A 27,278-nucleotide genomic window follows, 5' to 3' on the forward strand; every position below is an offset into this window, starting at 1 on the left:
CTAATGTCTTACCAAATTGAATAGACTAGTATAATGATCAGGATTAATGGGAATTTAACAAATGAAGCATAATCCAGAAGTCCTTGGCTTTTTAAAAGTGCAGTCTACGTGAACATACTTTTCCTGGAAACAAGATCACTCAAGGACTAGTCCAGTATAAAGATTTTGAGTAACAATGAGATATTCGGTGCAATGTGTAGCTTAAGTCCCAGATGATAATGCTGAGTGGGTTTGTATTAAACTGTCACTTCTCTGGAATTATAATTCCTTGTTCCCTAAGCGCAGTAAAGACTGTTGAAGAGTTTACAAGGGTTAATACTGCTGCTAAGGGGAAAAAAGAGATGCTCCAAGGCATTATAACCTTCGATGCTATGAGTGTACTCGTTCGTGCTCAGAGACCGGCACAGAAATGCCTTCGTACTCATGCCATTCATTCACTAGTATACAGCACTGCGGGGGAGTAATGTAATTCCTACGCCATACGCGTCATACTATTTACATGAAGAAAAACCAATCTAATAAGAATGTTCAGTAGCTTTCATTTTCTCACTAGATTTTAATTTTCATTCTATTTAGTAAAATGAAAGCCCGTTACCCTTCTTTGTTTCCCTTTTTGCTCCAATAATACAGCCGTTAAAAACTTTAATTGTGTAAATCAACACTTAGCAGCTGTTCAGCAGGGATGGTAGAAGTTCAGCAGTACCACACTGACAGCTGAACTACAGCTCCCAGAAATCTTAGCTGTACTTATAAAGCTTTGGTATCGAGGAGTTGTATTTTTTTTTAATACCGTGGGAAAAAAAGGTGAATCTGCTTCGAACAGAGGGGCATTTTCTTGCATTATCCCATAACTCAAGCAGTGACGTGCTGACATATTGGAAATGTATGGGGGGGAATAAAATAACCTTTATTAATCCTACAGGCACGCTAACATACAATTAAAACATAATATACTCTATGAAACCAAGACAGCATATAATTTTCCATTCAGTTATTCTATGAGCACTAGAATTAGATTTTATTTTTTTTTCTGGTTTATGAGCGTTCGGTGATAGAGCTGTGCGAAAGGTTAAAAACATTAACTATGGGAATTGGCGTCAAATGCACATGACTAGCATGCATTAATTGGGAAAAATATTTATATATAATGTTTCTTGGCTTGGAAGTCACTGAGTATGAGTATGTTAAATATTCTATAATAAGAGAAGCCACTAGTCTAATCTCAGAATGGTTACATGCAGCCAGGTATCCTGGGAAATTGAAATGTAACATGTTTTAATTGGCTATAAAAACTGGATTCCTGTATTTAAAAGATGGATAATCCTCTCCTGTGGCATGAAATAATTTTAAAAACAAAGCTTTATTGCAGTTAAAGGCACAGAGGGGCGGAACCAGCAACTACACAGAGCAGACGTGCACTAGCAAAGCTCCGCACCAACAAGCCTGAAATAAGCAAATTATACACCTTCTCCACACAAATTCAACCTCCACTGAGGTACACAAAGATGGGGAAGAAAGCCAAACATCAAGGAGCAACAAAACCGACAGGAACGCGCGACATTGGGGACCTTCTCCTCCGGCCTGCAAAGGCCCAGAGCCTCACCGCACCAAAACAATATGGCGACGCAGCCTCGGCCTCCTCCGAGGAACGCAACATGGACGAGCTGGATGAATTCCCAACATCGGGGGGTCTCTATCACCCCTCCTCCGACGAGGACAGCGAACTGCCCTCCACGAAGGGGGACATCAAGGCCTTACTCTGCAACCTCCGCAAACTGTTTGCTGCAGACGTCGCCATACTGCGAGAAGAAATACATAGTGTGGAGGGGCGAGTTAAGACTATAGAGGAAAGCTCGCAGGACCTCAACGCACGCTGTACACAGCTAGAAGCCCAGAACGCTGACCTACAGCGCACTCAGACTCAGCTTAATAACCGTTTGGATGCACTTGAGGACCGGAACAGGAGCAGAAATATGAAGATCAGGGGAATCCCGGAGACAGTGTCCCCAGGTGACTTACTGCCATACATTCGGAGGCTCCTCAATTCCCTACTCACGCCACAACAGGCGAAAATGGCTACGATCGAGGGGATCTACCGCATACCGAGGGCCGCCAAAGCTCCGGCGAGCGTACCAAGAGATGTCATATTACTGCTGCTGACACGGTCGGCCCAACTAACCGTCATGGCGGCGGTAAGAGGAACAGCTACCCTCCCGTTTGAAACCGCCATCCTGTCCTTCTTCCAGGACTTATCCAGACCCACATTACTATGGCGAAGCAAATTCAAACCGCTAACCACCACACTTCGCCAACACGACATCACCTATCGCTGGGCATTCCCTCGAAGCCTGGTCATTTCGCATGGAGGCGCGACAACTCGCATAACTGAAGCGGAAGAGATGGACTCGGTGCTGAACGCACTGCAGCTACCACAACACCCCGTGCAGACCGCTCAAGCCCCGAGACAACATCCTGCTCACATCTGGGACATATCCAAAGTCCAACCGTTCCAGCCGACCGGAGCCACGGCTTCACCCTCTGCCGCATTTAAGGCACAAAGGGTCAACCGCCAGTCAACCGGCACCTGAGACCGGGTGGCACAAACAGGGACACTCGCCGCCGCTGAGGGGTGAACCCCCAACTACAGCATAATGCTCACTGTCAGAACTGGTACCTGGCTATTGTTTATGCTGGCTGTTCCTGCTTGTTGCCTCTCTATTTTCCTTATTTGATTATTATCTATTTCTTTTATTTCTTATATATGTTTAGTTGTTCTCTTGTCCTTTTTTGTACTACCGTTAACAATGTGGATTGATAGCAGCTAGGGCGACATCTAATCCTAAGTGACCCCCGCGGCAGACCTTAAATGAGGCTAAATCCTGATCCTGGCTTAACCCTAGCCCCAAATCTAGCCAGATGAAATACCTACACACTAAGGGGGGGTTAACACGACACCGACTCACCTTTGCTGTCCTGAAACCTCGACCACATAGCCCCCAACATAAGAGTACACCACCTCTCGCAAAATAACGTTAATCCTGCGGACTAGACGCCTACACATACTAACGAATTAGCCCCCAAAATTCTTCTATGTCTTATATAGCCTTACCTGCTCCGCGCCTTAAGCCGCCATTATTTGCTACTCCTAAGAGAAAAACTCAAAAGTGCAATGTGATATGAACCTAGTTAATAATCCTGTTAAAAACCTAATGCATATCATATATAGCATCTCCTGCTAAGCGCCCTACGCCGACAATATTTGCTACTCCTGAGAGGGAAACTCTAATGTATAACGTCTTATGAACCTAGTTAATACTCCTGCTAAAAAACTAATGCATGTCATATATAGCATAACATGATATGCGCCTTAGACCGACATTATGTGCTACTCCAGAAAGGAAAACTCTAATGTACAAAATGTTATGAACCTAGTTAATAATTCTGTTTAAAGACCAATACATGTCATGTATAGCCTTACCTGCTGTGCGCCTTAGGCCGACATTATATGCTACTCCTGAGAGAAAAACTCTAATGTACAACGGGATAAGAACCTAGTTAACAATCTTGATAAAAACGAATACATGCCATGTATAGCCTTACCTGCTATGCACCTTAGGCCGACATTATGTGCTACTCCTGAGAGTAAAACTCTAATGAACAACGAGTTATGAACCTAATTGACAATTCTGTTAAAAACTAATCCATGTCATGTATAGCCCTACCTGCCTTGCGCCTTAGGCCACCATTATATGCTACTCCTGAGAGGAAAAACTCAAATGTACAAAGGGATAAGACCCTAGCTAACAACCCTGATAAAAACCATTGCATGTCACATATAGCCTTACCTGCTATGTGCCTTAAGCCGACATTATTTGCCACTCATGAGAGACAAACTCTAAGGTACAAAGTGTTATGAACCTAGTTTAATAATCCTGTTAAAAACTAATGCATATCATATGTGGCTTTACCTGCTATGCGCATTAAGCCGACATTATTTGCCACTCCTGAGAGGAAAAATTGAATGTACAACGTGCTATGAACCAAGTTATTAACCCTATTTAAAAAACTAATGCATGTCATATATAGCGTTTCCTGATATCCGCCGTCAGCTGACATCATGGCTGTTCCTGAGAGAAAAAAGCTAATATTAAATATTACCAAAAAGTGCAGCACCATCAAATGCCACACAATTGTTAAGTATTGTTATATTGCTTGCCTGTCGATGCTGTTGGGGCATGGACGGAATGTTTGTAAACCATATGCACACAAAAATAAAGAATTAAAAAAAAAAAAAAATTAGGAGGCACATATTAAGCGTACATCTGTGTGTTAATAATAATGTTATCTTCTTCATCCTGCAACTGGGTTCCTCCATTTGGTTGTATATTACGAACTAATCTTGAGCCGACCAGAATGCGTACACTATATGGCCTATATCAGGGATAGGTAACCTTCGACACTCCAGATGTTGTGGACTGCATTCACCATAATGCTCTTACATCCATAATGCTGGCAAAGCATCATGGGCGATTTTGTCCAAAACATCTGAAGTGCCGAAGGTTGCCTATGCCCATATGCTTTTGCATCTATCACCCCCAATTTGTTTTTTTAGACAAACGTAAGCATACGTTTAATATTATCATGGGTCACTTCTAATTTATTTTCATTCTTATTACTATTGCATACCTCCTCAGTGCTAAGTTAAAGCCCATCTCCTTTCTCTCCTATCTCCATTTTGTAGATTTCTGTGCCCCCCTCCCACCACTAGTTTAAAATCTCCTCCAACCTTATTAACACAACCTTCATTTTAAAAAGAGCACTTGAAATATACAGTTGAAATCATAATTTTTCAACCCCCATTAAAAATCAGGTTTATTGTCGTAATTTGCAGACTTTCGGTGGTTTGCTTTTGTTTCATTTGTTCATTGAAATCGAAATAGCTCAACACAACAAATGCTAGTGGTTCCCCCATATTCAACTAAAAATGCAACTTATGTCTTCTTCAGTCTCAAAATTATTCAACCCCCCGGAACGAGAAAATCCCACCCAGATCATAAACAGCACATGGGGGAATAAAGGAACCAATGGGAACAAACCTCAAACATTTAAGGGGACTTAAAAGGAGGAGGGGTGATAGTTTTATTTCACTTATTTTTGTTGGTTTGCACAGCTGCTTGTCCCTGAGATAGTCCCTTGCTGGGACGAAACACGTAGGACTGGTGGACTGGTATTTTACCTACCACAATGTCTGCTTTTAACTGATATGTGATTAAAATTATCTTATTGACATTTGCGTTAAATTTCTTACACTTTCTTTTTTTTTAAACATCTATGGTTCAATACTATGGCATTAGAAGACCCGTATTGATATCATCAACTACCGTATATACTCGAGTATAAGCTGACCCGAATATAAGCCGACGCCCCTAATTTTACCCCAAAAAACTGGGAAAACTTATTGACTCGAGACTAAGGTGGGAAATGCAGCAGCTACTGGTAAATTTCTAAATAAAATTAGATCCTAAAAAAATTATGTTAATTGAATATTTATTTACAGTGTGTGTATATAATGAATGCAGTGTGTGTGTATGAGTGCAGCGTGTGTGTGTATGAGTGCAGCGTGTGTGTGGGTGTATGAGAATGCAGTGTGTGTGTGTATGAGTGCAGTGTGTGTGTGTGATGCAGAGCCTTGGTGGGGGGTGGGCATTTGGGCATTTGTATTATTATTTTTTTAATTATTATAATTGTAATTTTATTTTTGTTATATTAATTATTATTTTTTAATAATATTATTTTATGTTGTTATAATTTTTTTTTTTCGTCCCCCCTCCCTGCTTGATACATGGCAGGGAGGGGGGCTCTCACTCCCTGGTGGTCCAGTGGATGGGCACTGTGTAGGAGGGGGCTGGCAGAGCTCTTACTTACCTCTCCTGCAGCTCCCTCCTCCTCCGCGCCAGTCCGTTCAGCACCTCTGTCAGCTCCCACTGTAAGTCTCGCGAGACCCCGCGGCTCTCGCGAGACTTACTCTGGGAGCTGACAGAGGTGCTGACCGGACCGGCGCGGAGGAGAAGGGAGCTGACAGGAGCTGCAGGAGAGGTAAGTAAACGCTCTGCAGCCCCCAAAGCCCCTAAATTGCCATAATACAGACAGTGACTCGTGTATAAGCCGAGTTGGGTTTTTTCAGCACAAACAATGTGCTGAAAAACTCGAGTTATACTCGAGTATATACGGTATATAATGAAGGCTTGTTAGGTATAATTGGCCACTCATTCAAAGTGTGAGTGGCCAATTATATCTAACATTAATTTTAAATCAACACAGTTAAGCACTATGTTGTGCCTTTCTTCTCAGTTTTTCTATTGGGTTTTTGAAGCATTCATTGTGTTGAGCTATTTCAATCACGTTTGTTTGATTTGTTCATTGCAAACAGCTAAAAGTCTGTACAATTTTGACAATACACCTGATTATCAATGGGAGGTTAAATAATTCTGATTACAACTGTAGGGTTGGTAACGAGGACATTAATTTCTAAATATGTTCGTAGCATTTAGGTCAAAATCTTTTACTAACTTCTGCAGCATTGTCAATATTCAAAACTATTGGAAAAAAATATATATAAACTTTATATACAAATAGTGACTTTCACCATCTTCAAGATCATGGAAGTATGAAAACCTAAAATATTTTCCAAAGTGTAGCATCTGTCTCATGTGTATCAGACTGTAGGGATCATCTCCTCTCCATGCAGCTGGTATCAGTACTACGTTCTCAGAACTGCCCATTTTAGTATATCAGTTATTGTTCATTTCTGTGTTTTTTTAATTGTTTATTTCTACGGTTCTTCGTAGTTTAAAGACATGTAGGACATGCTGTATATTATGTTGTACTGTGGATAAGTACTGCTATTCTTTGTAACATATCAATAAATATTTATTTGAACAAACTGTTTTGTAGCTACAGGGCACAAAGGACAGATAAGTATAGAATATTATCATTCTGTGCATTCTGTAGCTATTATCTCGATGTATGAATAAAAAGATTGTAGCACACGTTCATCTATAAAATATTGTAATAGCCATGAAGGTCTAAGATGAGTTATTTTCCCAAGGCAAGGGTTTTCAAAGTCATAATAACACAAGGTAAATCAAGGAAGATACATATTTTGTATGTCGTGGTGGAGAGCAGTGATTCGGACATGGTGAAGGAGATCAAAGGAAAACATTGTGATGGATCACCCTGTCCCTGGGTTGTAACCCCCTTTACTTTATTCCCCTATGGGTTCGGGACATTGCCTTCTCCTTCGTTTTATTATTAATTAATTATCCTACTGAACAAACTACCGAATGACCAGACCACCCGTATGTGGAGTGTGCAACTCATTAACCTCTATCACCTCTTTAACACGTCTAAAACCACAAGCATTCTAAGCAGCCAGCTGGGTGGTCGTCGTTTGGTATACGATCACGTGGCGGTGGCCATCTTTAGCCGCTAACACATACAGCAGTGTTTGGTTGTTGAGGTCATGGAACTATAATCGGACACTCAACTGCGCAAACACTGCTGGGACTTCCAGACAGTGGTGTATTTAGGATTTGGGCTGCCTAGGCAGGAAGGTGCTCGGAAATTGCCTCGCGTCAAATTCGTCCCTGGTCCTGGACCTGTGTATTTGTTTCTCCTCTAGTCTACTCTCAGGTTCAGGGGGAAGTTCCTCTTGCATAGGGATTCACATAAAAGGCAGTGTGTGACTCCATTAAAACCAGTTATCTCACAGCATAGAGCCTTGTCTCATGTTTGTGGTAGAAAGCAACAACACCTGTGTCTCTTCTGCTTGGAGTGCTAAATCACTAGCTCTTGTAAGAGCTGTTCCTGCTCTGCATCACAGCATCCCTCCCACTGGGGGAAAAGAACATCTCTGGCAACGAAACTCCTCTTCCCATCTGAGTGGCCGCAGCAGTGGGAAAGGTAAAGAACAGGGTCCAATGTAAAAAGTACTTGGTCACTTGTATGACGGCACCTGGGGCATTTATAAGTCTCTCAGTGGGCTAATGCACGTCTCACATTGTTAAATATCATAGACTGTAAGCTTGTTTGAGCAGAGCTGTCTTCACCTCTTGTCTCTGTTATATCCTGTAGGTCAATTATTTGTCAAATACCCTCATTTTATCATTGTAAAAGTGCTACAGAATAGGTTGTAACTATATAACTATTATATTTGCAATATAACTAAATCCACTGCTGTCCATGACTTCTTCATCTCTCGTTCTATAGATTTACTAGCCATAACAGAAACCTGGCTCTCCCCCTCTGACACTGCCACCCCTGCATCTTTGTCCTTCGGTGGTCTCCAACTTACCCACAACCCAAGAAACTCTGAATGTAAAGGTGGTGGTGTTGGGCTTCTCCTCTCCCCTCACTGCTCTTTTAAACCTCTTCCCACCCCCCCCCTTCTCTCTCTTTCCCATCATTTGAAATACACTCAATTCGCCTTTTCAAACCCTTCTCTGCTAACATTGCTGTTATTTACCGCCCCCCTGGTTCCCCTCTTCTCTTCCTTGACCACTTTGCTGCCTGGCTACCCTATTTCCTCTCTTCTAACATTCCATCCCTAATTCTCGGGGACTTCAATATTCCTATAAACCCACCTTTGACCTCTGCAGCCACCAAACTACTTTCAATGACTTCCTCCCTCGGGCTATCACAGTGGGCAGATTCTCCCACCCATGTAGCTGGCAATACCCTTGACCTAATCTTCACTTATGCATGTACAGTATCTAATATCTGCAACACTCCATATCCACTCTCTGATCACCACCTCTTATCATTTGCTCTCACATACCCCCTCACCCAAAAACCTCAGCCTAACCCCCCTCAACTCAGGAGGAACCTTAATTCTCTTGATCTCCAACAGTTGTCAGCTGATATTGATTCACAACTGCTGTCCATCCCTTCCCTCTCCTGTCCTTCACAGGCCATCTCCATATATAACTCTACTCTTACATCTGCCTTGAACACTGCAGCGCCACTCCAAACAAGCACCTCGAGGAGGACCCGCCCCCAACCATGGCATACTAAATCAACGCGCTACCTGCAAAGATGCTCCCGTTGTGCTGAACGCTCCTGGAGGAAGTCTCGCACCCAGTCAGACTTTCTCCATTATAGATTCCTATTGTGTTCATACAGTGCAGCCCTTGCCCTTGCCAAACAGTCCTATTTTTCCACTCTCATTAGTTCATGTTCCCGCAACCCCAGGCGTCTCTTTCACACCTTTAATTCTCTTCTTCGCCCTGCTGTGGCCACCCCCAAAACTAACCTTACTGCTGATAACTTCGCATGTTACTTCACTGACAAGATTGAACAGCTAAGGAAAGAATTCTCCCCTCCTTGCCTTTCTGTTTCTCAATCACACATAGATCATGCCTTTCCTACCCTTCAGACATTCTCCCCAGCTACTGACCAAGAGGTGGCTGCTCTTCTTTGCTCCTCTCGCCCCACCACTTGCCCGCTCGATCCTGTCCCATCTCACCTTATTAGATCTCTCTCCACTTGTCTCGTGCCATCTCTAACACACATCTTCAACTGCTCGCTCTCCTCTGGCATCGTCCCTGCTGACCTTAAACATGCCACTGTAGTACCTATACTAAAAAAACCATCCCTCGACCCATCCACCCCCTCTAACTACCGTCCCATATCCCTGCTCCCTTTTTCCTCAAAGCTTCTGGAAAGACTTGTCTTTACCCGTGTGTCTCATTTCCTCAATTCCAACTCTCTCCTTGACCCTCTTCAATCTGGCTTCCGCCCTCTCCACTCTACAGAGACTGCCCTTATCAAAGTTACTAACGACCTAATCGCAGCTAAATCCAAAGGCCACTACTCCATACTAATTCTTCTTGACCTCTCAGCGGCCTTTGACACCGTTGATCATGCTCTCCTTCTTCAAACTCTTCAATCGCTTGGTCTCTGTGACTCTGTCCTCTCGTGGTTTTCCTCTTATCTCTCCCAACGCTCATTCAGTGTCTCCTTTTCTAATGATACCTCCTCCCCTTGCCCTGTCTCAGTTGGAGTTCCCCAAGGCTCCGTCCTTGGTCCCCTTCTATTTTCTCTTTATACTGCCTCTCTTGGCAAACTTATTACCTCTTTTGGATTTCACTACCACCTGTACGCTGATGACACCCAGCTATATCTCTCCTCCCCGGACCTCTCCCCTGCCGTCCTGCAACGTGTCACTGCTTGCCTTTCTTCCATCTCTGACTGGATGTCCTCCCGCTTTCTGAAACTCAATCTCTCAAAAACTGAGCTCCTTGTCTTTCCTCCTCCTAATACTGATCCTCCTCTTTCGCTCTCCCTCCAAGTTTGTGGTACCAACATCAGTCCATCCTTGCAAGCGCGCTGTCTTGGCGTCATACTTGACTCTGGTCTCCCCTTTGAGCCTCACATCCAGCATGTTGCCAAATCCTGTAGATTCCATCTTAAAAACATAGCCCGCGGGGCGGAGCTTACCAGCCGAGCAAGCCAGACGCACATGGTGGGAGCTCCCACATCTGACGCCTTGATCCTGGGCATAACGCCCGGCCACCGGATCGTGCAGACAGCGGACAAACACCCTCACATACAGGAGGGAATGCTGAGCCTGGAGATACCCGATTCGGGTCTCTCCGCCGCGGAAAAACCCACATCTCAACCCGCGGCCTGCACGGGTGGGAGCCGTGGAGAGACGGCCGCTCTCCCGGGTCTCAGGCTGAGGAGGGGACACACCGCTTCCCCCCCCCTCTGGACCGGTGGGGGATATCCCGGTCCCCACCAGCACGAGCAACAACTAGCAGAGACATAGCGGCAGAAGCCACTAAACTTTCAAGCAGGAGGGAAACGGCGGCGCCCAAGATGGCGGACGATCCCAGCTTCACTACACGTGGCCTGCTACAGCCCCGTTACAGCAAAGACAGACACTCAGCAAAAGGGAGAAAAATGGCGAACCGAGGTACCAACAAAGCCCTTGCCACTCCACCTAAACACATCCAGGAGTTCTTTGACCGGCTCTGCTGCTACTTATGGTCACAACTCCATCGTAAGGTTCGGCCTTTTCAACAAGCGGTCCAAGCAATAGCAGCATGGGTCCGACCAGCTACCCAGCGGCTACTGAGTAAATGCCCACAACGAGCCCCCAGGGAAACCGTCAGAAGGGGACGAAGGCAGAGAACAAAGCAACGAGAGGCGACAGATCGCCCCCCAGGCGCCAACGCTCCCCCTCTCAAGCGCCCACACTTGCCGGTGAAAGCCCCGGAACAAACTACTACCCAGACCCAGCGAAACCTCGCCGCACACGGCCAAGCTGGACACCCAGCCCAAACGACTGCTCACAGCCGAAACCACACAGTAGCAACGCAGGAGATAGCCCCCACACAGGAAGCCTCGGACTGCTTGCAGACCAATGCCAGAGGCCTGCCGACCTCAGGTATAGGGTAAAAGGGGACACTCATGACAAGATGGCGGACTGACATGACACTATACATGATCAACCGACCACCTAGCACCCTTAATACAGCTCATACTCAAACCTGGACTTTCCCCTGCTGTCACTGCTGACCAGGTCTTACCTAACGCGCACCCCTCAGATGAATCTGAACTGATGCCACTTCATGTTATATTTTAATTTTCTATTTAAAGTCTGCTTTGCTTTGAATTCATGTCCAGATAATGACAGTAGGTCGCTGACTGACTGCCTTGCCTACAGGGAACCGTGTTAAACAATCTCTTGTTAAGTAGGGTAAACCTGGGCCTAATTGCTTGTTAGAATTGAGAGCATGTTGTAAACTAGCATAGTTATATCATCAGACCTCTAGGTAGGATTGAGAGTATACAACGTCAGCATTTCTTTATAATTGTGCTAGCATGTTGATTTCACCGTGTCTCCTCGCATCAGTTACACTAAAAAGCTTACAATTTACGATATAATAAGTGCATATAGCTTTGCCGTTCTCGTTACCACTATGCATGCCACCCTGCTGTCTCTTACTCTATAACACTCTTGGGCTCAGATAATTATCCTCATAATGATTAAGATTTTCTTGTTATTAAGCCTGGTGCAAATTCCCAGCGTGTTTTTACCCATGTTTTACTAGACCAATTATTAGCCTGCCACTGCCAAGATTCTGCGCTATTAAGCCGTGTATATCATCTATATTGATCATCACTCTGACATCTTTACTTTAATTTGTACCACTTAAGTTAAGCTTGTTCTGTTAATCCTAAATTGAGCGTATACTGTCTAACCGTGTTTCTCCAGATGTCTGGTTATGATAATTCTGTGACTTACCAATCGTATCTTATGGTCCATAGCCTGTATTTTCAAGCTAAAGTTTAACAACAAAAATTTTAAAAAATGAGGCATCGCAATCCTGGAAACATTATCTACTCTCTGATTGATGTAACAACCCTATGCTGTAAATCTCTTGAATGTTTCCCCCAATTTTTCTTCTGTACCCCATTCTACATGCCTTAATAAAAGAAAGATTGACCAAAAAAAAAAACATAGCCCGCATCCGCCCCTTTCTTGCACCAGATACTACCAAGGAGCTTGTCCATGCTCTAGTAATTTCCCGCATGGATTATTGTAACCCTCTCCTGATTGGTCTCCCCAATAGCCGTACTGCACCCTTACAGTCCGTAATGAATGCTGCTGCTAGATTGATTTTCCTCTCTAGTCGTTTCTCTCACACCTCACCCCTCTGCCAGTCCTTACATTGGCTTCCTGTATGCTATAGGAGTCAATTCAAGGTACTAACTCACACCTATAAAGCACTGAACAACTCTAGCCCCTCTTATATCTCCTCACAGATCCATAGGTATGTCCCTTCTCGGTCTCTCCGTTCTGCCCGTGACCACCTCCTGTCCGTTGTCCGCACTCGTACGGCCAACTCGCGCTTGCAGGACTTCTCGCGGGCGGCTCCCTTCCTATGGAATAGCCTGCCTACCGCCATCAGACTCTCCCCTAGTCTTGCATCTTTTAAGAAGTGCCTTAAAACCCATCTCTTTAGGAAAGCTTATGGCCTCCAAGACTAACCCTTACCTCACATACCTGTCTCTTGCCCTCTCCTAAAGGGCAGCCCACCTTATTTGATTGTAAATTCCTGTCCTAATGTGTTTTACACCCCACCTCCTATAGAATGTAAGCTTGTTTGAGCAGGGTCCTCTTCAACCTATTGTTCCTGTAAGTTTATTTGTAATTGTCCTATTTATAGTTAAATCCCTCTCTCATAATATTGTAAAGCGCTACGGAATCTGTTGGCGCTATATAAATGGCAATAATAAATAAATAAATAAATATAAATTATAATAATAATAATAAATTGGCGTCACAGAATGGGAAATAAAGTAGCCAGTGTCCATGTTATTCCTTCCTAGTCAGTTAATGTCCCTGTTTTCTCTGCAGTAGAACTATTATGTAATTGACGCCTACCATGACAAGTTGGTTTGGAGAGGAGGCACCCATGCATGTGGTATACCTGGTAAACAAGAGGTGCCACAGTTAGTATTTGGGTAACTAGAAGCACCTTTTTAAGAACTCACTTTGGTTTTATATGGCTACGATGGGATGCAAATGAAGATTGGAAAAGACAAAGATAGCATTGTGCATGGCTTCTTTTCCAGTGATTTATTTAGTGTAGGCACATTTTGAACCAGCTTGAATTTATTTAATTCATATAGTGTTTGCACTGAGCACAGCAGGCCATTTGTTTGCTCCACCGCCGCAACCATATCTTTTATCTTCCTGTCACTTTGTGATAACTCCTGCTTTAATGAACTGTTTCTCTTGCCGATAGTACTAGACGTTATTCTCTTCCAAACTAATAAGCGACTGACGCTGTGTGACTAGGCCAATATATTTTTAACTCACCGTGGCCTCTGACAGTTAATTAGTACAATATCATTGTAATATACAACCTGATGCTTGGGACTTTATTTATATACCATAGATTTAATCCTAGGTATGAGAGAAATTGATAACCAGATAGCCTTTCTATAGAAACATGGTCATAGTTTAATACATGTTGTTGCTTCTTGAAAATTGGAAGAGGGAGAGGTTAAGATGAGCACTAAGTTTTGTTTTTGTTTTGTTTTGGTTTTTGTCTGTTTTTTTTTTTTATTCCATTGCCTTTGTATGTATGTAAAAGGAAGGATGCGGTAAGGAGCCGAGGTTCAGACCGTCATTGTTCACAAACAATGAATTTAACAAGAAAAGTATTACATACGTTATGACAAATGTGTTTGTTGATGCAGAGAAAAAACAATTTTGATAAAGTACAGCAAAGGCAGAACACTTTTTGAAATCACTTCCGTCTTAAAGGGACACTATAGGCAGTGGTGCCTTTTGGAATTGTGCTGCTCTAGGCATGACTAATTTCAGGCATCCCCCTAATCTAAATTTTGTCACACCAATTTGTGTCAGGGCCACTTTTTTGACTGATAGACACACGCCCTCGTTAATACATGCACTGACAGATACACAGTCATGGCACACGCATACAGTAATTGGCACACGCACTGTTTAACCAACAGACACACTGACACACCCACTCACTGACAGATGCACACACTCAGATACACATACACTGACAGACACACACTTTCTCACTGATTTGAAACACTCTGACAGTCACACACTCACTCACTGACACACTGATAGCTACATGCACTCACTCACAGACAAACACACACTCACAATGACAGACACAAATGCACACTCACTGACACACACACACACATTCACTGACAGAAACACACACACACACTGACAGACACAAACACACTCACTGACTTCATATTCCGGCTTCCAGCATCACAGAAGGGCACGCGAGGGAGCAAGAAGAGCAGAGGACAGTGCTGCCTCGCTGCCCAACTAGAATATTAGTAGTTTAACACCTTGTGGAGTCTCTAAGGTGCCAGCCGGCCAGCCAGCTCTTATGCTCCCCAGGACACGAGAACTGTGGTAAATAAAAAATGTTTTCCTTAATATAGTGGCAGTAAACATTCCATCCCTGTTTTTTTGTACTAAAGTTATATATTTTTGCAGCATTTGGCCGCTGTTTTTTTTTTCTAGTTCTGACTAAGGTTGCTCTGTAGAATAGCGTCATTTAAGGTATGAGTGGGAGCGGTTAATTTATTATTTTTAAGTTTTTGCACGTTACTTGGCCAACATAAGGAAGTACTTCCCCATGGTTACTGGCACTATATTAAAGGGAAACAAAGATGTATGGTTAGTAAAATGTATTTTTTTTACAGTTTGTCTCTTTTGGACACACTGTGCCTAGAATGCTCTCAGCTAAACCTCGCTGACAAGGCCCAAGGCTGAAACGAACATTCGTGGTTGCTGTAAACTTGTCGGCACTTCTCTTGTGGACTGCTTTTTATGGGTGGGATTTTGAGTCCTGAGCAGGGATTTACCGAAGAGCAAGCTATTGAGTTCCTCTAACCATCTTTTTTTTCTGCTTTAAAAATTCTCATATACTTTGGGTTTTATTGCTATGCAAAAAACTAAATCAGAAAAAGAATACACGAAATAGCAACCGAAATTACACATTTTAACAAAAAAAAATGTAAGCAATGTTTTGAGCAGTGTTAACGCCAGAATGGTAGTTCTCTGGTGCACTTTGCAATGGCCATTATTAATGCAGATCAGGGACTGGAGAGATACCAAACCTGCATTATATTTATCTCATTATTAAAATGACACCCATTTTATTGTCAATATCATGTGTGTGTCCATGTATCAAATATTCATTTACATCTGTTAACAGGGAAACAATATTAAATGTTAATAAATGTATTTGCCATTTGATCACCTTAATGTGGAATGCAACTACTGTACCGTAACAACAGCAATTAAACAAATTGCAGTTTATTCAAGCGGTTTATTTCATATGTGCATTTTTATCAGTGCACAAGACTATGAATAAAATAATATGGAATTATATATGCATGTATATATATCACTTTATTTATTTTAATTTCACCTGCATATGTTATGTTCTCCACAAACGACAAGTCTGCTTTTACTAATAATAAACAATAAAGACTAATATTAAGAAATATTTATTTAAAATTACATTGTAAGCACCAAGACCACTTACACTTAATGAAGGGGTTTTAGTCCACAGACTAAATTAGTTTCTGAGATAGGGGAAAGGGCTCCGTTGTGGCTGAACCCCTTCTCTTATGACTGTCAGACAGACTTCAAATCTCTATGGTCTTCACGTTTGATGTCATCACACACAGCTAAACACGTCAAATACTTCTAGTAGAGGAGCATTGGATTGGTGGAGAGCAGTGATTGCTGCGCATGGGCCTTATGTCCTTATTGCTTCTCATTGAGTTTGACCGACATCTACAGAACTGATGCTTTAATTGGACATGAGCAATGCTCATTTCTGGAATAAAAGTGAAAAAGACTAATGTTAAATATATTGCTCCTTTTATGAAAATTAATTTGTGATATACACACACTACACAAACACACGCACTCTGCATTCATTATACACAGTCACACACTGCATTCACTATACACACTACACAAACACACACTGCTTTCACTATATACACATTACACAAACACACACTGCATCCACTATACAGACACTACACAATCACACTGCATTCACTATACACACACTATACAAACACACACTGCATCCACTATATACACACTACACAATCACACTGCATTCACTATACACACACTATACAAACACACACTCTGCATTCATTATATACACACTACACAAACACACACTGATTTCACTATATACACATTACACAAACACACACTGCATCCACTATACACACACTACACAATCACACTGCATTCACTATACACACACTATACAAACACACACTCTGCATTCATTATATACACACTACACAAACACACACTGCATTAACTAATCAGATACTCTCACTGCATCCACTACACACACATATATTCTTGAAAACATAAAAAAATCTGACTGGCATGTATATTTTGTGCATTTACCTTAATAAAAAAAAAAAGATTTGCAAAAAAACAACTAAACCTGTTCAGTTAACAGTAGCTTTGTGTAGAAATAGTTTGTTTATCGGTATTGGTAAGTTATCGGCTATCGTCCTGAAAGCTCACAGATTATCGGTTTCGGCTCAACAAAAAACAATATCTGTCAATCCCTAATATTATGTATAATGTTGAACTTGTGCATGCACGCTCAGACATTCCTTCACCAGTGCTATACACATGACAGTTTTTTTTATTATTATTATTAATTATTTATTTATTTTTTTACCTGCTGTAAAAGATAAAATAAGATAAAGTGCAACTTTTAAAAGATTACTAATTTTTAGGTTGTAAGCGCACAGGTTATATAAAAGAGCTTCTATGGCTAGATCTCCGCTCACAGCAGGGCCCTCTCTACCTTTTGTATTTGTCTGTGTATATTGTACGTTCTCCCCTTATTGTACAGCACTGCTGAATATGTTGGCGCTTTATAAATGCCAATAGTAAATAAATAAAATAACAATAGCTAATTAATCATTGGTCGTTAAGTTGTTAACAATAGATGAATACATATTACAATTCCTGAAAGAAAAAGTGCATAAAGTCAATGTTTTCCCGTGATGAAATAATTTGTTTTCAGTAGCATTTGAGTGCCAGAGCCTGGACATTTGTACACATATATATATATATATATATATATATATATATATATATATATATATATATATATATATAAACAAATAGAAAAAACTCTTGCACTCCAACTCTAAACAGTAATACTGCCAGGTGCCAAGTCCCAAATTCATAAAAAATCAAAAAATTACCGGCACTCATGGGCTTTTTTCATCCAGTTTATTTTAGGTGAAGATAGTCAGGTCGACGTTTCAGCTCCCGATCGGAGCTTTCATCAGGACACCAAAGACATTTTACATAGCATAAAACAAACATATATAGGACAAATAAATCACAATAACCAATAGGCACTGACCTTATCAGCTGTATTCCATTCACTCCGATGCTCGGCGTGCACTCCGTCCTAATGCGCATGTCTAACGCCGGTATGGACTTCCGTGTCACATGATCGGGAGGCCGGGTCTCTGATCCGATAGCGTCATAGTAACTTAGCAACCGCTGATGTAATCAGCTAAGGTTGCTACTATGTTTCCAGCCACCGTCAGGAGAACTCTCCCTTCTCATACAGAGCCAGCCCCTCGGTGATTACGGTTTATGTGGTTCCGACCGTGGTGCTCGCCGAGCATCCCAATGGATTCAAGCATTAGCAAAATAAATATTACTATTCATCTCTAAGTCTCGTCTATATTCACTATTCATATTCAAGGGACGATTGTGTTGCTCGCTAACAACTAATGATTAAAGATAAAAAAAGGAACATAGAAAAAAAACTGTGTATATGCTCAATATATATATATGTACAAATGTCCAGGCTCTGGCACTCAACCCCAAAATATAAATAAAGTAACTTTACCCGGGTGCTTCCAAACAGGAAATATAAACAAAGTCAAAACAGGAGCACTCTCTTGGTTTTCCAAATATATTTTAAAAAATATTCACCACCTCTACATCAACGTTTCGACCCTTCAGGGTCTTTATCAAGATAATGACAGTGTCAAACAGTGCAAATATGTATCAAAAAATAAATATCTAACTTACCCCATCTGTGTGAAGTCTTGATAAAGACCCTAAAGTGTCGAAACGTTGATGTAGAGGTGGTGAATATTTTTTTGAAATATATTTGGAAAACCAAGAGAGTGCTCCTTTTTTGACTTTGTATGTATATGACATTTTTTTTTTTTTTTTTTTACATGACATATACTTGGAGTCTTCCTACAATATTTTTACCAAAAATAATGTAGTTCATCACAAAGTATATGAATAAGCATAGAGGATTTTATCATTAATGGGTAAAACATGATATATCTAACATACTGCATCAATTAATGTTTATATATAATATACTGTGGCAGGATCCGTTGCACTAACAGAATAGGAGGAACTCTGTGTATTTGTTGTTTTTTGTGTTCAGCATTAAAGTGGTCTGGGTGCAGTGTCCCAGGTCATTTTACTCAGCAGTGGTAATTATTGCAGTTTTTGAAAACTGTGATAATTGCCTGTCAGGGTTAACTCCACCTTTCGTGGCTGTACACCGGAGTGACTTCTGGGTGGTTAGGCAACTTTTGGTCACCTGTCACCTTACTGATGCTAGATGTCCTCTCGCTATGCACGAGGACATCCAGCGTCACACAAGCTGGCATACGTAGGCGGGGGAGGAACAATGGCGGAGCCTGACCCAACGCAGAGGCACAGCCATTATTGTGCTTTATTACAATTTGCAGAGAGACGTACATGCAATACTCGGTAAAGTACAGATTTAGGGATTTTTTTTTCTATGTTTGTTGATAGCATAGAGAGCCACACTCACACCCCTAAGATGAAAGTGTCCTTCTTTGTCCATTTGAGGTTTGGGGAGGTATGTTCACACCCACAGTGTGTAGATGATTGTGGCAGAAAAAATATATATAATCAGTGCCCATGGCTCACCCCTGTTATTAACAACTGCATGCCACTCATGTCTGACTCCACTGATACAGACCACTAGACATAGTAAAATTCTTATAATTGTCGAAAGAATAATTATGAAATCATTTTACCAGTGCAGTGTACAAGTGAGATAGATTTGGAATTAACAGGAATTTTATTCTGAAGAATTCCTTCTAATTAATTTTTGCACAAGTCTGACAACCATCATTTGCTGCTTACTGTTTTTTCAAATTGAAACTGCAGGCAATGCATGCTGGCAACGGACATCTTATGGCGGCACTGGGAAAAGGTGAGTAAATAAAGGGAGCGGAGGCAGAGGGAGCTACAATGCCAGGAATACAGCTTTGTATTCCTGGCACTATAGTATCTCTTTAAGGGTTTGTTCGCTAAACCAGGGCTGTCCAACCTGCGGCCCCCCAGATGTTGCTGAACAACAACTCCCATGATTCCCTGGCTATCTGTTTCATTGAAAGAATCATGGGAGTTGTAGTTCAGCAACATCTGGGGGGCCGCAGGTTGGACAGCCCTGCGCTAAACAATATATTGCAGTCAGTTGAAATATTAATTCCAGCTGTAGACATAAATAAGTGATTGCGGATTTCAATTCACCTCAACTTGGCAGATACACCCCTTAGTATTGCGACAGGCAACATTTCACAGGTATTTAATGATAACTACACCAGGTTTATTGTTTGGACTATGTTCTGAAATGTACTTAAATATGAAATAAATGTATTTTTCCCTATGAGGGTGTATCAAGCAGGTTTACGACATCCAGCTTCTGTAGATCCACAAAAAGCCAGTTACCGATCATGACGCTCATTCATTGGTTGAGAGTGTCAGCTGACTGTTCCCACCCAATGAATGAGATTCTGTGCATTGATATTAGCCACCTGGGATCTCTTGTTCTGGTCTGGCTAATGACGCTCCCATTATGCTGCTGAAGATGAAGTTAAGCCTCTGGCAGCAAAGGTGTAAAACTCAGTATTTGCAGCTCTCCATAGCAAAATACAGACTACAGGCACCATGACCCCTTCAAATCAAAAAAGTGGTTATGGTGCTAGGAGTAACGCTTTAAGGTGTAAAATTGAAATTCGATTTAAATTTGTTTTCAATTCCTGACTAAATAGCCATGTTACTGTTTTTCTCCTATTATTCGCTATGAAAGATTTTAATCACCAGTTACTAACCGTGACATTTTATAACATGGAAACAGCCCATTAGGCAGTCATTTTCGAGATTATCGGTTTATCATAATTCATGCGATAAGCGTGGAAACAAGTCCAGAATTTGTAGAAAAGAAGAGATTTGAATCTTCAGTGGTCAATCCTTCATACATACCCATTTCATTGCTACTGAGCCTCAAAAAAAGAGAATACATCCTCCTGTCTTTGAAGTAACATTTTATTAATATCTTCGGTATTAAATATTATAGTCCTAAGTAAAACCCTTTGCCAAAAAGCATACAGCCTTTCATAGAAGTATCTATAGGCTTGATAGAACAACATTTCTCAGTAACGAACTTTATAGCTGCTCTATTTCGGTGTCAATAAGTCACCTTGTGCCAATAAACAGGTCATTAGACAGCTGTATGTATTGACGTGTGAAGGTTTCAATATCTCACGTCCTTCCAATAAGTCATTGGTGTGACCAGACAAAATAGCTACTTGTTTATCTCCCTATGTGGTGATTAAATAAATGCCCACAGGCTTTCTCTTGTATTAAATGACTTGTATACTGCCCTCACATTTCTATAACTCCGTATAGCTACAAACTAACAGCGAGTGTATACAGTAACTTCTCATCTATCAGTAAACTGCGGCAGTGACGTACACTGCTGTCACTATCACACAGAGCTAATGACAAATCTGTGGCCGTTACTTCTATAAATTACTCAACACTCTCTTCTCCAACCATGGTTTTATTCTATATAGGATTTACTCTATACAACCAAGTCGATTTTTGTTCTTGACAAGGTCTTCATCTCTTGTCCACTTTATTTGGGGGTTTGGTTGTAATGTAGTAAATTAAATGACAGTATTGTGACTTATACTTCCTTGCTGTTAGAAATGCCATACATTGAGAGAGAGAAAAGTGGGGGGGTTAGCTGAGAGTCCTACCTGGACGATGTTTTGCGTTTCTACACAAATCTGTGCATCTAATGTTTGTTTGTTTTTTCCTCATACCTTTAAGTCTGTTTACTTCTTTGTCAATATCCAAAGTCAAGTCCGGGCACACAAGTCAAGGAATTAATAATTTAACAGAACAGAGCTACAAAACAATATTTAGACTCCAGAGTGCAGTCGTCACCACTATGCAGTTGAAACGTTGCTTTGTAGCTCTGATCTATTAAATATTTATTTCCACAACTTGTGTGCCTGGGTTTGACTTTTGATATCGCTGTTTGAGAGTAGTGTGCTACAGCCAGTCTGATGGCATGTGCCTGTGTGGAGATCCCTCAGTTTTAGTTTTGTACCTCTGTGCCAATACAGGGCATATGAGGAACATGAAACAGGAGGAAGGGACTTGATGTAGAGGAAAGTTTAGTGGGCATAAAACTAATGCTACAGGATTGTGTCATGAGATGAATGATGGGGAGGATGGTTGTGGCATTGATGGTGGGGGAGTAGAAGTGCAAGGTGGAGGACATGGGAGGGGGTGTGGGATGGATTTATGGAAAGATATGGACATGAAAATGCTTTTACATTGCTGTCTAAGACCCAGGAGAGAGGGGGGAGACTCAAAACATTCTATACCGTAATTCAATAAATGAATGCAATCTTTGTTTGTATTCATTTTATTTCTCTCCTTCAGAAAAGTATAGGTAATCCATCTTTACATTAACATAGAGCATTGTGCGTCACAAGTGTTTATATTAACACACAACGTTATATATGAACAGTATTCATTATTTCATACTCGCACGGCACATTGTCATGAGTCGTTTAATTCATGCAGAGCAATGTATATTGTAATTGTTCTATTCATGCGTAGCTTTTGTTTTACTTCTTGTATTTACTTGTGCACTGCATTGCGTGTCACAAATATTTCTCTGTGCCTAGTATTGTATACGAACAATGTTTATGTTCACACATAGCATTGAATCTAAAAACAGTATTTACCACCGTAAAGAGCATTGGACATTAACCGTCAGGAAATTCAGGAATCGCTTTGGTGTTTAATGTTTATATCCACCGAAAGCTCTGGTCAATGTTTATATCTTCCAACTGCAGTGTTTGTGGTCAGTTCTAATATCTGCACAGGGCCGTGTATATGGTCATTCGTTTATCACAATACAGTAGTGGACTCCTTTGAGCACAGCTCTCTACGTTTCCTCTGTCAACTTTCCTTTGTCTGACTGTTACTTGCCGCTATACACTGATCAGCCACAACATTGCCTGTGAAGGAATGGGGATACACTTTCAGTTCTTGAATTTCATGTGTTGGAAGCAGGAACAATGGACACGTGAAAAGATCTGAGTGACTTTGACATGGGCCAAATTGTGATGGCTAGACAACTGGATCAGATTATCTCCAATGATCATGGTGCATGGTAGGACAACCAGTGAATTGGCATCAGGGTCATGGGCACCCATGGCTCATTTATTGCACATTGGAAGAGAAAGCTAGCTTGTCTGTTCAATCACACAGAAGACCTACTGTGGCTCGAATTGCTGAAAAACCTATGTGGATGTTACTTTGATACATACTTCTTACCTAGAAATTGTTGCAGACTTTTATGGCAATGGTGTTCTCTGATGGCAGTGACCCATTTCAGCAGGATAATGCCACACTGCAAAAAATGTTCAGGAATGGTTTGAAGAACATGATAAAGCTTTCAAGGTGTTGCCTTGGCCTCCAAATTCCCCAGATCTCAATTTTTTTTCTTTATGGAACAAAAAAACCTAACCATGGAAGCCCCACCTCGCAACTTGCAGCACTTCAAAGATGCTCTGCTAATGTCTTGGTGTCAAATACCACAGGGCATGTTCAGAGATCTTGTGGAGTTCATGCCTTGACGCATTAGTGTTTTTTGGCAGTATAAAGGGGACCTACATGATATTAGGCATGTGGTTTTAATGATTAGTGTATATTCACAGTTTATGTAGTGTTAAAGAGCTGCAGAACATAGGTGCTTTGTAAATAATATAGCCCCAACATATAATTTATATCTGCATGTAGCCATATGTTTGATCCATTACGCATGAGCCTTTACATAAGTAGTGATTTATTAGAAATATGTATAAAATGTGATGTCTTAACATATTAATGGGACACCCCACTGTCATTGTTTTGTAGATATACTCCAAATTAAAACCTGCATGCATTTAATTGTTCATTTTTTTATTGGAGGTATATCTAGAAATAGCTTGCTAAAGCTGCAGATCTCTTTTCAGCATCCATTGCAAGCCCTCCCCTTCTAACCCCGCCCAGACTTTCTGTGCCTGCCCAATCACAGACTTCCTAATGCAGTTCAATGAGAAGTCTTTGCAAGGCAGGTGCTCTGGGCAATTTCTGTCTCTTGAGTTTAGCTCTTTTGAGCTAACCAAACCAGGTAGTAACCAAAGGTCGCCTAACCACCCGGAAGTCCCTCTAGTGGCTGTCTGTTAGACAGCCACTAGAGTTGAAGTTAACCCTCCAAGTTAATTATTGCAGTTTCTCATAAACAGCAATAAAAACCATTGCAGGACTAAGGGGTACAGGGACTGACCACTTCAGTGAGCTGAAGTGGTCTGGGTGCCTATAGAGTGCCTTTAATGCAGCATGGACCTGCATATGTCTCTGTTAATATTTAAAAGTTTGGGATTTTGCGGGACTACTGTCATCCTTTTTTGTTAAACTAACGCTGCAGCAACATTATTATTATTGCCATTTATATAGCGCCAACTAGCTTTACAATAGTACAAAGGCCGGTTTAACAACAAATGAGACAAACTATTTCAAATTTTCATATGGAAAAACGGGTTGTTGAGGACCATCTCAAACAAGCTTACAATCTAGAATAAGAAAATGTTCAGTTTTAGTCACTACCATCACCACATGAAAAAATATGGCTGTTACTTTTTTATCCAGTCCTCTCTCTTGATATTTATCAGCACCGTCCCAGGAAAACAGTAGGTGGCGACAGTCTCTTCTTCCTCTCCTGACAGAATCAAGGGAAGGAAAAATGCTGCACTCGCCCAATAGAATGTTTCTCGTGAAGAAGCATTGTATCATGCTTCTCTATAGAAGCTCCCATTTACAGTTGTATGGTCGTTCATGCTGAGTGAATCAGGAAGCCGCCATGGCTCTCAACATTACTGCTGGGGGTGAAGGTAAGTTCCAAAATTAATTAAGTGGTGCTTTTTTTTTTTGTCTTTTATTGGGATGAGCCCACCCCTATTGATTATGGCCAGTGATTCATGCTAAGCCACTGATATGCCACCTTCTCTATCCCAGTTTCATACCTATCTGTGATCGTAGGAGTGTAACACTCAAAAGTGCTCAGAATCCAAAGTGTTAACTTAATAAACAGTCATCAGGTGCTGCATTGTGGGCAGCGAAATGATCAATTCTGTAAAAGTCCTCTACAAGGCATTGTGGATTTATTTTTGTCAAACCAAGATGTGTCCTCATTGAAGTCAAAGTGGTCTCATCTGTGTGAGTTGATATGATCTTGAAGGACGAGGTAAATTATGAAAAATTATTTTTTTTACGAAAAGTGTAAACTTTTAATTGAATTCAAACCAATTTAGTGGCTGCTAGCCTTACACTGTTCAGTATGATGTTAGTTTGTCTTAATTGTGACTTTGAGACAATTGTAAGGTTCAGATGATAAGACCTTCAAAAATAAAAATATGACTGCTCTATACAGCAAGGTGTAATGGTAAATGATTTGATTTGGGTGGTAATAATAGGGGTTGTTTGTCATGGTCCCATTTCCACAAAGATATTGTAATGTAGCATTTAACCGTGAGAAGTCAGTTCATTGCTTCACGACTGCTAGAAGGGCGAATCTATCAAATTATATAAATATTATTAACGTGACTTGCATATCTCCAACCTATTCCACAGCGCTTTACGATATTAATCTGGAATTATTACAAATATTAAAGGGAAACTTGAAATTGTATTGAGGGTCCTGCTTAAACCATCTCACGGTCTAATTTCCTGCAATATAGCCAGCTGAAACGGCTTTTTGTGTGTTTTTTTTTTTTTCTTTTTCTTATAGAGTTCTTTCATCCGAGTAGCTGCTAATGCCTTCCTACTGGTTTATTACAGAAAATGAGCTATGATTTCCAATATGTCAACAGACAAGAAGGATTACTTTATTGTTGAAAAATGAAATGTACTATCTGGCTCTTTTATATGATAAATTAAAAGTCCATTAGACACAGCTAAAAAAAATGCTTTTATATTACACGAACAAGACTGTGAGAACTTGGACTTTAATGGAAAAATACTGGGATGGAAAAGTGAGATAGTTTTGTGTGAGAAAAAGGGTTTGTAGAAATGACTTCCGGCCTAAGGCATTTATTCATGTGATGTTTTCGTTCGTTGTAGGATGAAGATGATCCCTTCAAGAGCAGCGGATCTGCCAGGCGGAATCGGCGATAGAACTTATTGGTTGCTGAACACACTCTTGCATGTTGTATTATATCCTCCTTTGGTGTGACACGTTAATGGCTACTCTGTGTCCTTGCTGAAGATGCTGTGTATCTTGGCTCATTAGTCAGGCTGTTCTTTACTTCCTTTCTGTAGATTTCCGTAGAGACAGCTCTTTAAGCAAAGCGAGGTCAGATTACCTTTTTCTTTTGTTTTGTTTTGATTTTTTTGTTACCAACTTGTATTGCAAGAGTTGACGCCAGTAATTGAAATGTTAAGATGAATAATTATCTATCAGTCCTGGCTGACATTCATTGTGTGCTGCGCTCTCTAAACTGATGAACCCTTCAATGTACAATGCCTACACTGCCGCCCAGTCAGGTCGGAAAGAAAAGGAGTGATAACAGATGCGGTGGCCATGGGATTTGTTTGTCAGAACTCGCTTTATGTCACTGTGAATCACTATATATATGTCACGGTTACATTAGATAAGCCCGGTGACCGTTTTAACTTGTTTCAAAGAGATTGTTTATCATTTACAAGTAATGGTTGGAGTTGGAATGACGGTTTGAAATGCTGAAATACACTAGCTAATGGAAACAAAATGAGATGTATGTTAACGCTCTCACGGCCACGCTTTAGTACTGTTGCCTTCCTCAATGCTGGCTGAGTTAAATTTTGACAGCTTTTGGACTCCACTCCTATGGCCTCGTTCACCACCATGTGGCCACCATCTTGTTCTTCTATATATCGAACGCAGACCAGCATGTCAGTCCATACTCATGTAACGAGTGGTCTTTGTATGTGGCAAAGAAAACAAATGCAGCATAAAATACTTGATAGGTTAACATGTATTTCCCGCGAAATGCAAGTTAGTTGGGTATTTCCCCACCTTCCCCCCCCCCTCCCCCCCCCAATTCTATGATTTGTTTAATGGTTAATGCTCATAATATGTTTGCATTCGTATTGCTGTATCAGGGCTACTGTAACTTTACGTATTAGGTTTAATTAGGTTGACTATGGTCTCCTTTAATGGAAAAGCTGTATTCCTGACACTATAGTGTCCCTCTGCCCCTCGTCCTCATGCCCTCCCCCCGTTCCCCTATTATGCTTTATC

General features: G+C 41.2%; 1 protein-coding gene across 1 annotated transcript in view; it reads left to right on the plus strand.

Annotated features, from left to right (window-relative positions):
- The window catches only part of MRE11 (MRE11 homolog, double strand break repair nuclease), a 164,737-nt gene extending 137,667 nt beyond the window's left edge, over positions 1 to 27,070 (plus strand). Inside the window, exon 20 of the mRNA XM_063430661.1 lies at positions 26,120 to 27,070. Within this exon, the coding sequence (XP_063286731.1) occupies positions 26,120 to 26,173 (54 nt within the window). The 3' untranslated portion in view covers positions 26,174 to 27,070. The remainder of the gene's footprint in view (positions 1 to 26,119) is intronic.
- Positions 27,071 to 27,278: the final 208 nt, after the last annotated feature.

Source organism: Pelobates fuscus, chromosome 1, assembly GCF_036172605.1.
Source record: "Pelobates fuscus isolate aPelFus1 chromosome 1, aPelFus1.pri, whole genome shotgun sequence".
NCBI classification, from domain to species: domain Eukaryota; kingdom Metazoa; phylum Chordata; class Amphibia; order Anura; family Pelobatidae; genus Pelobates; species Pelobates fuscus.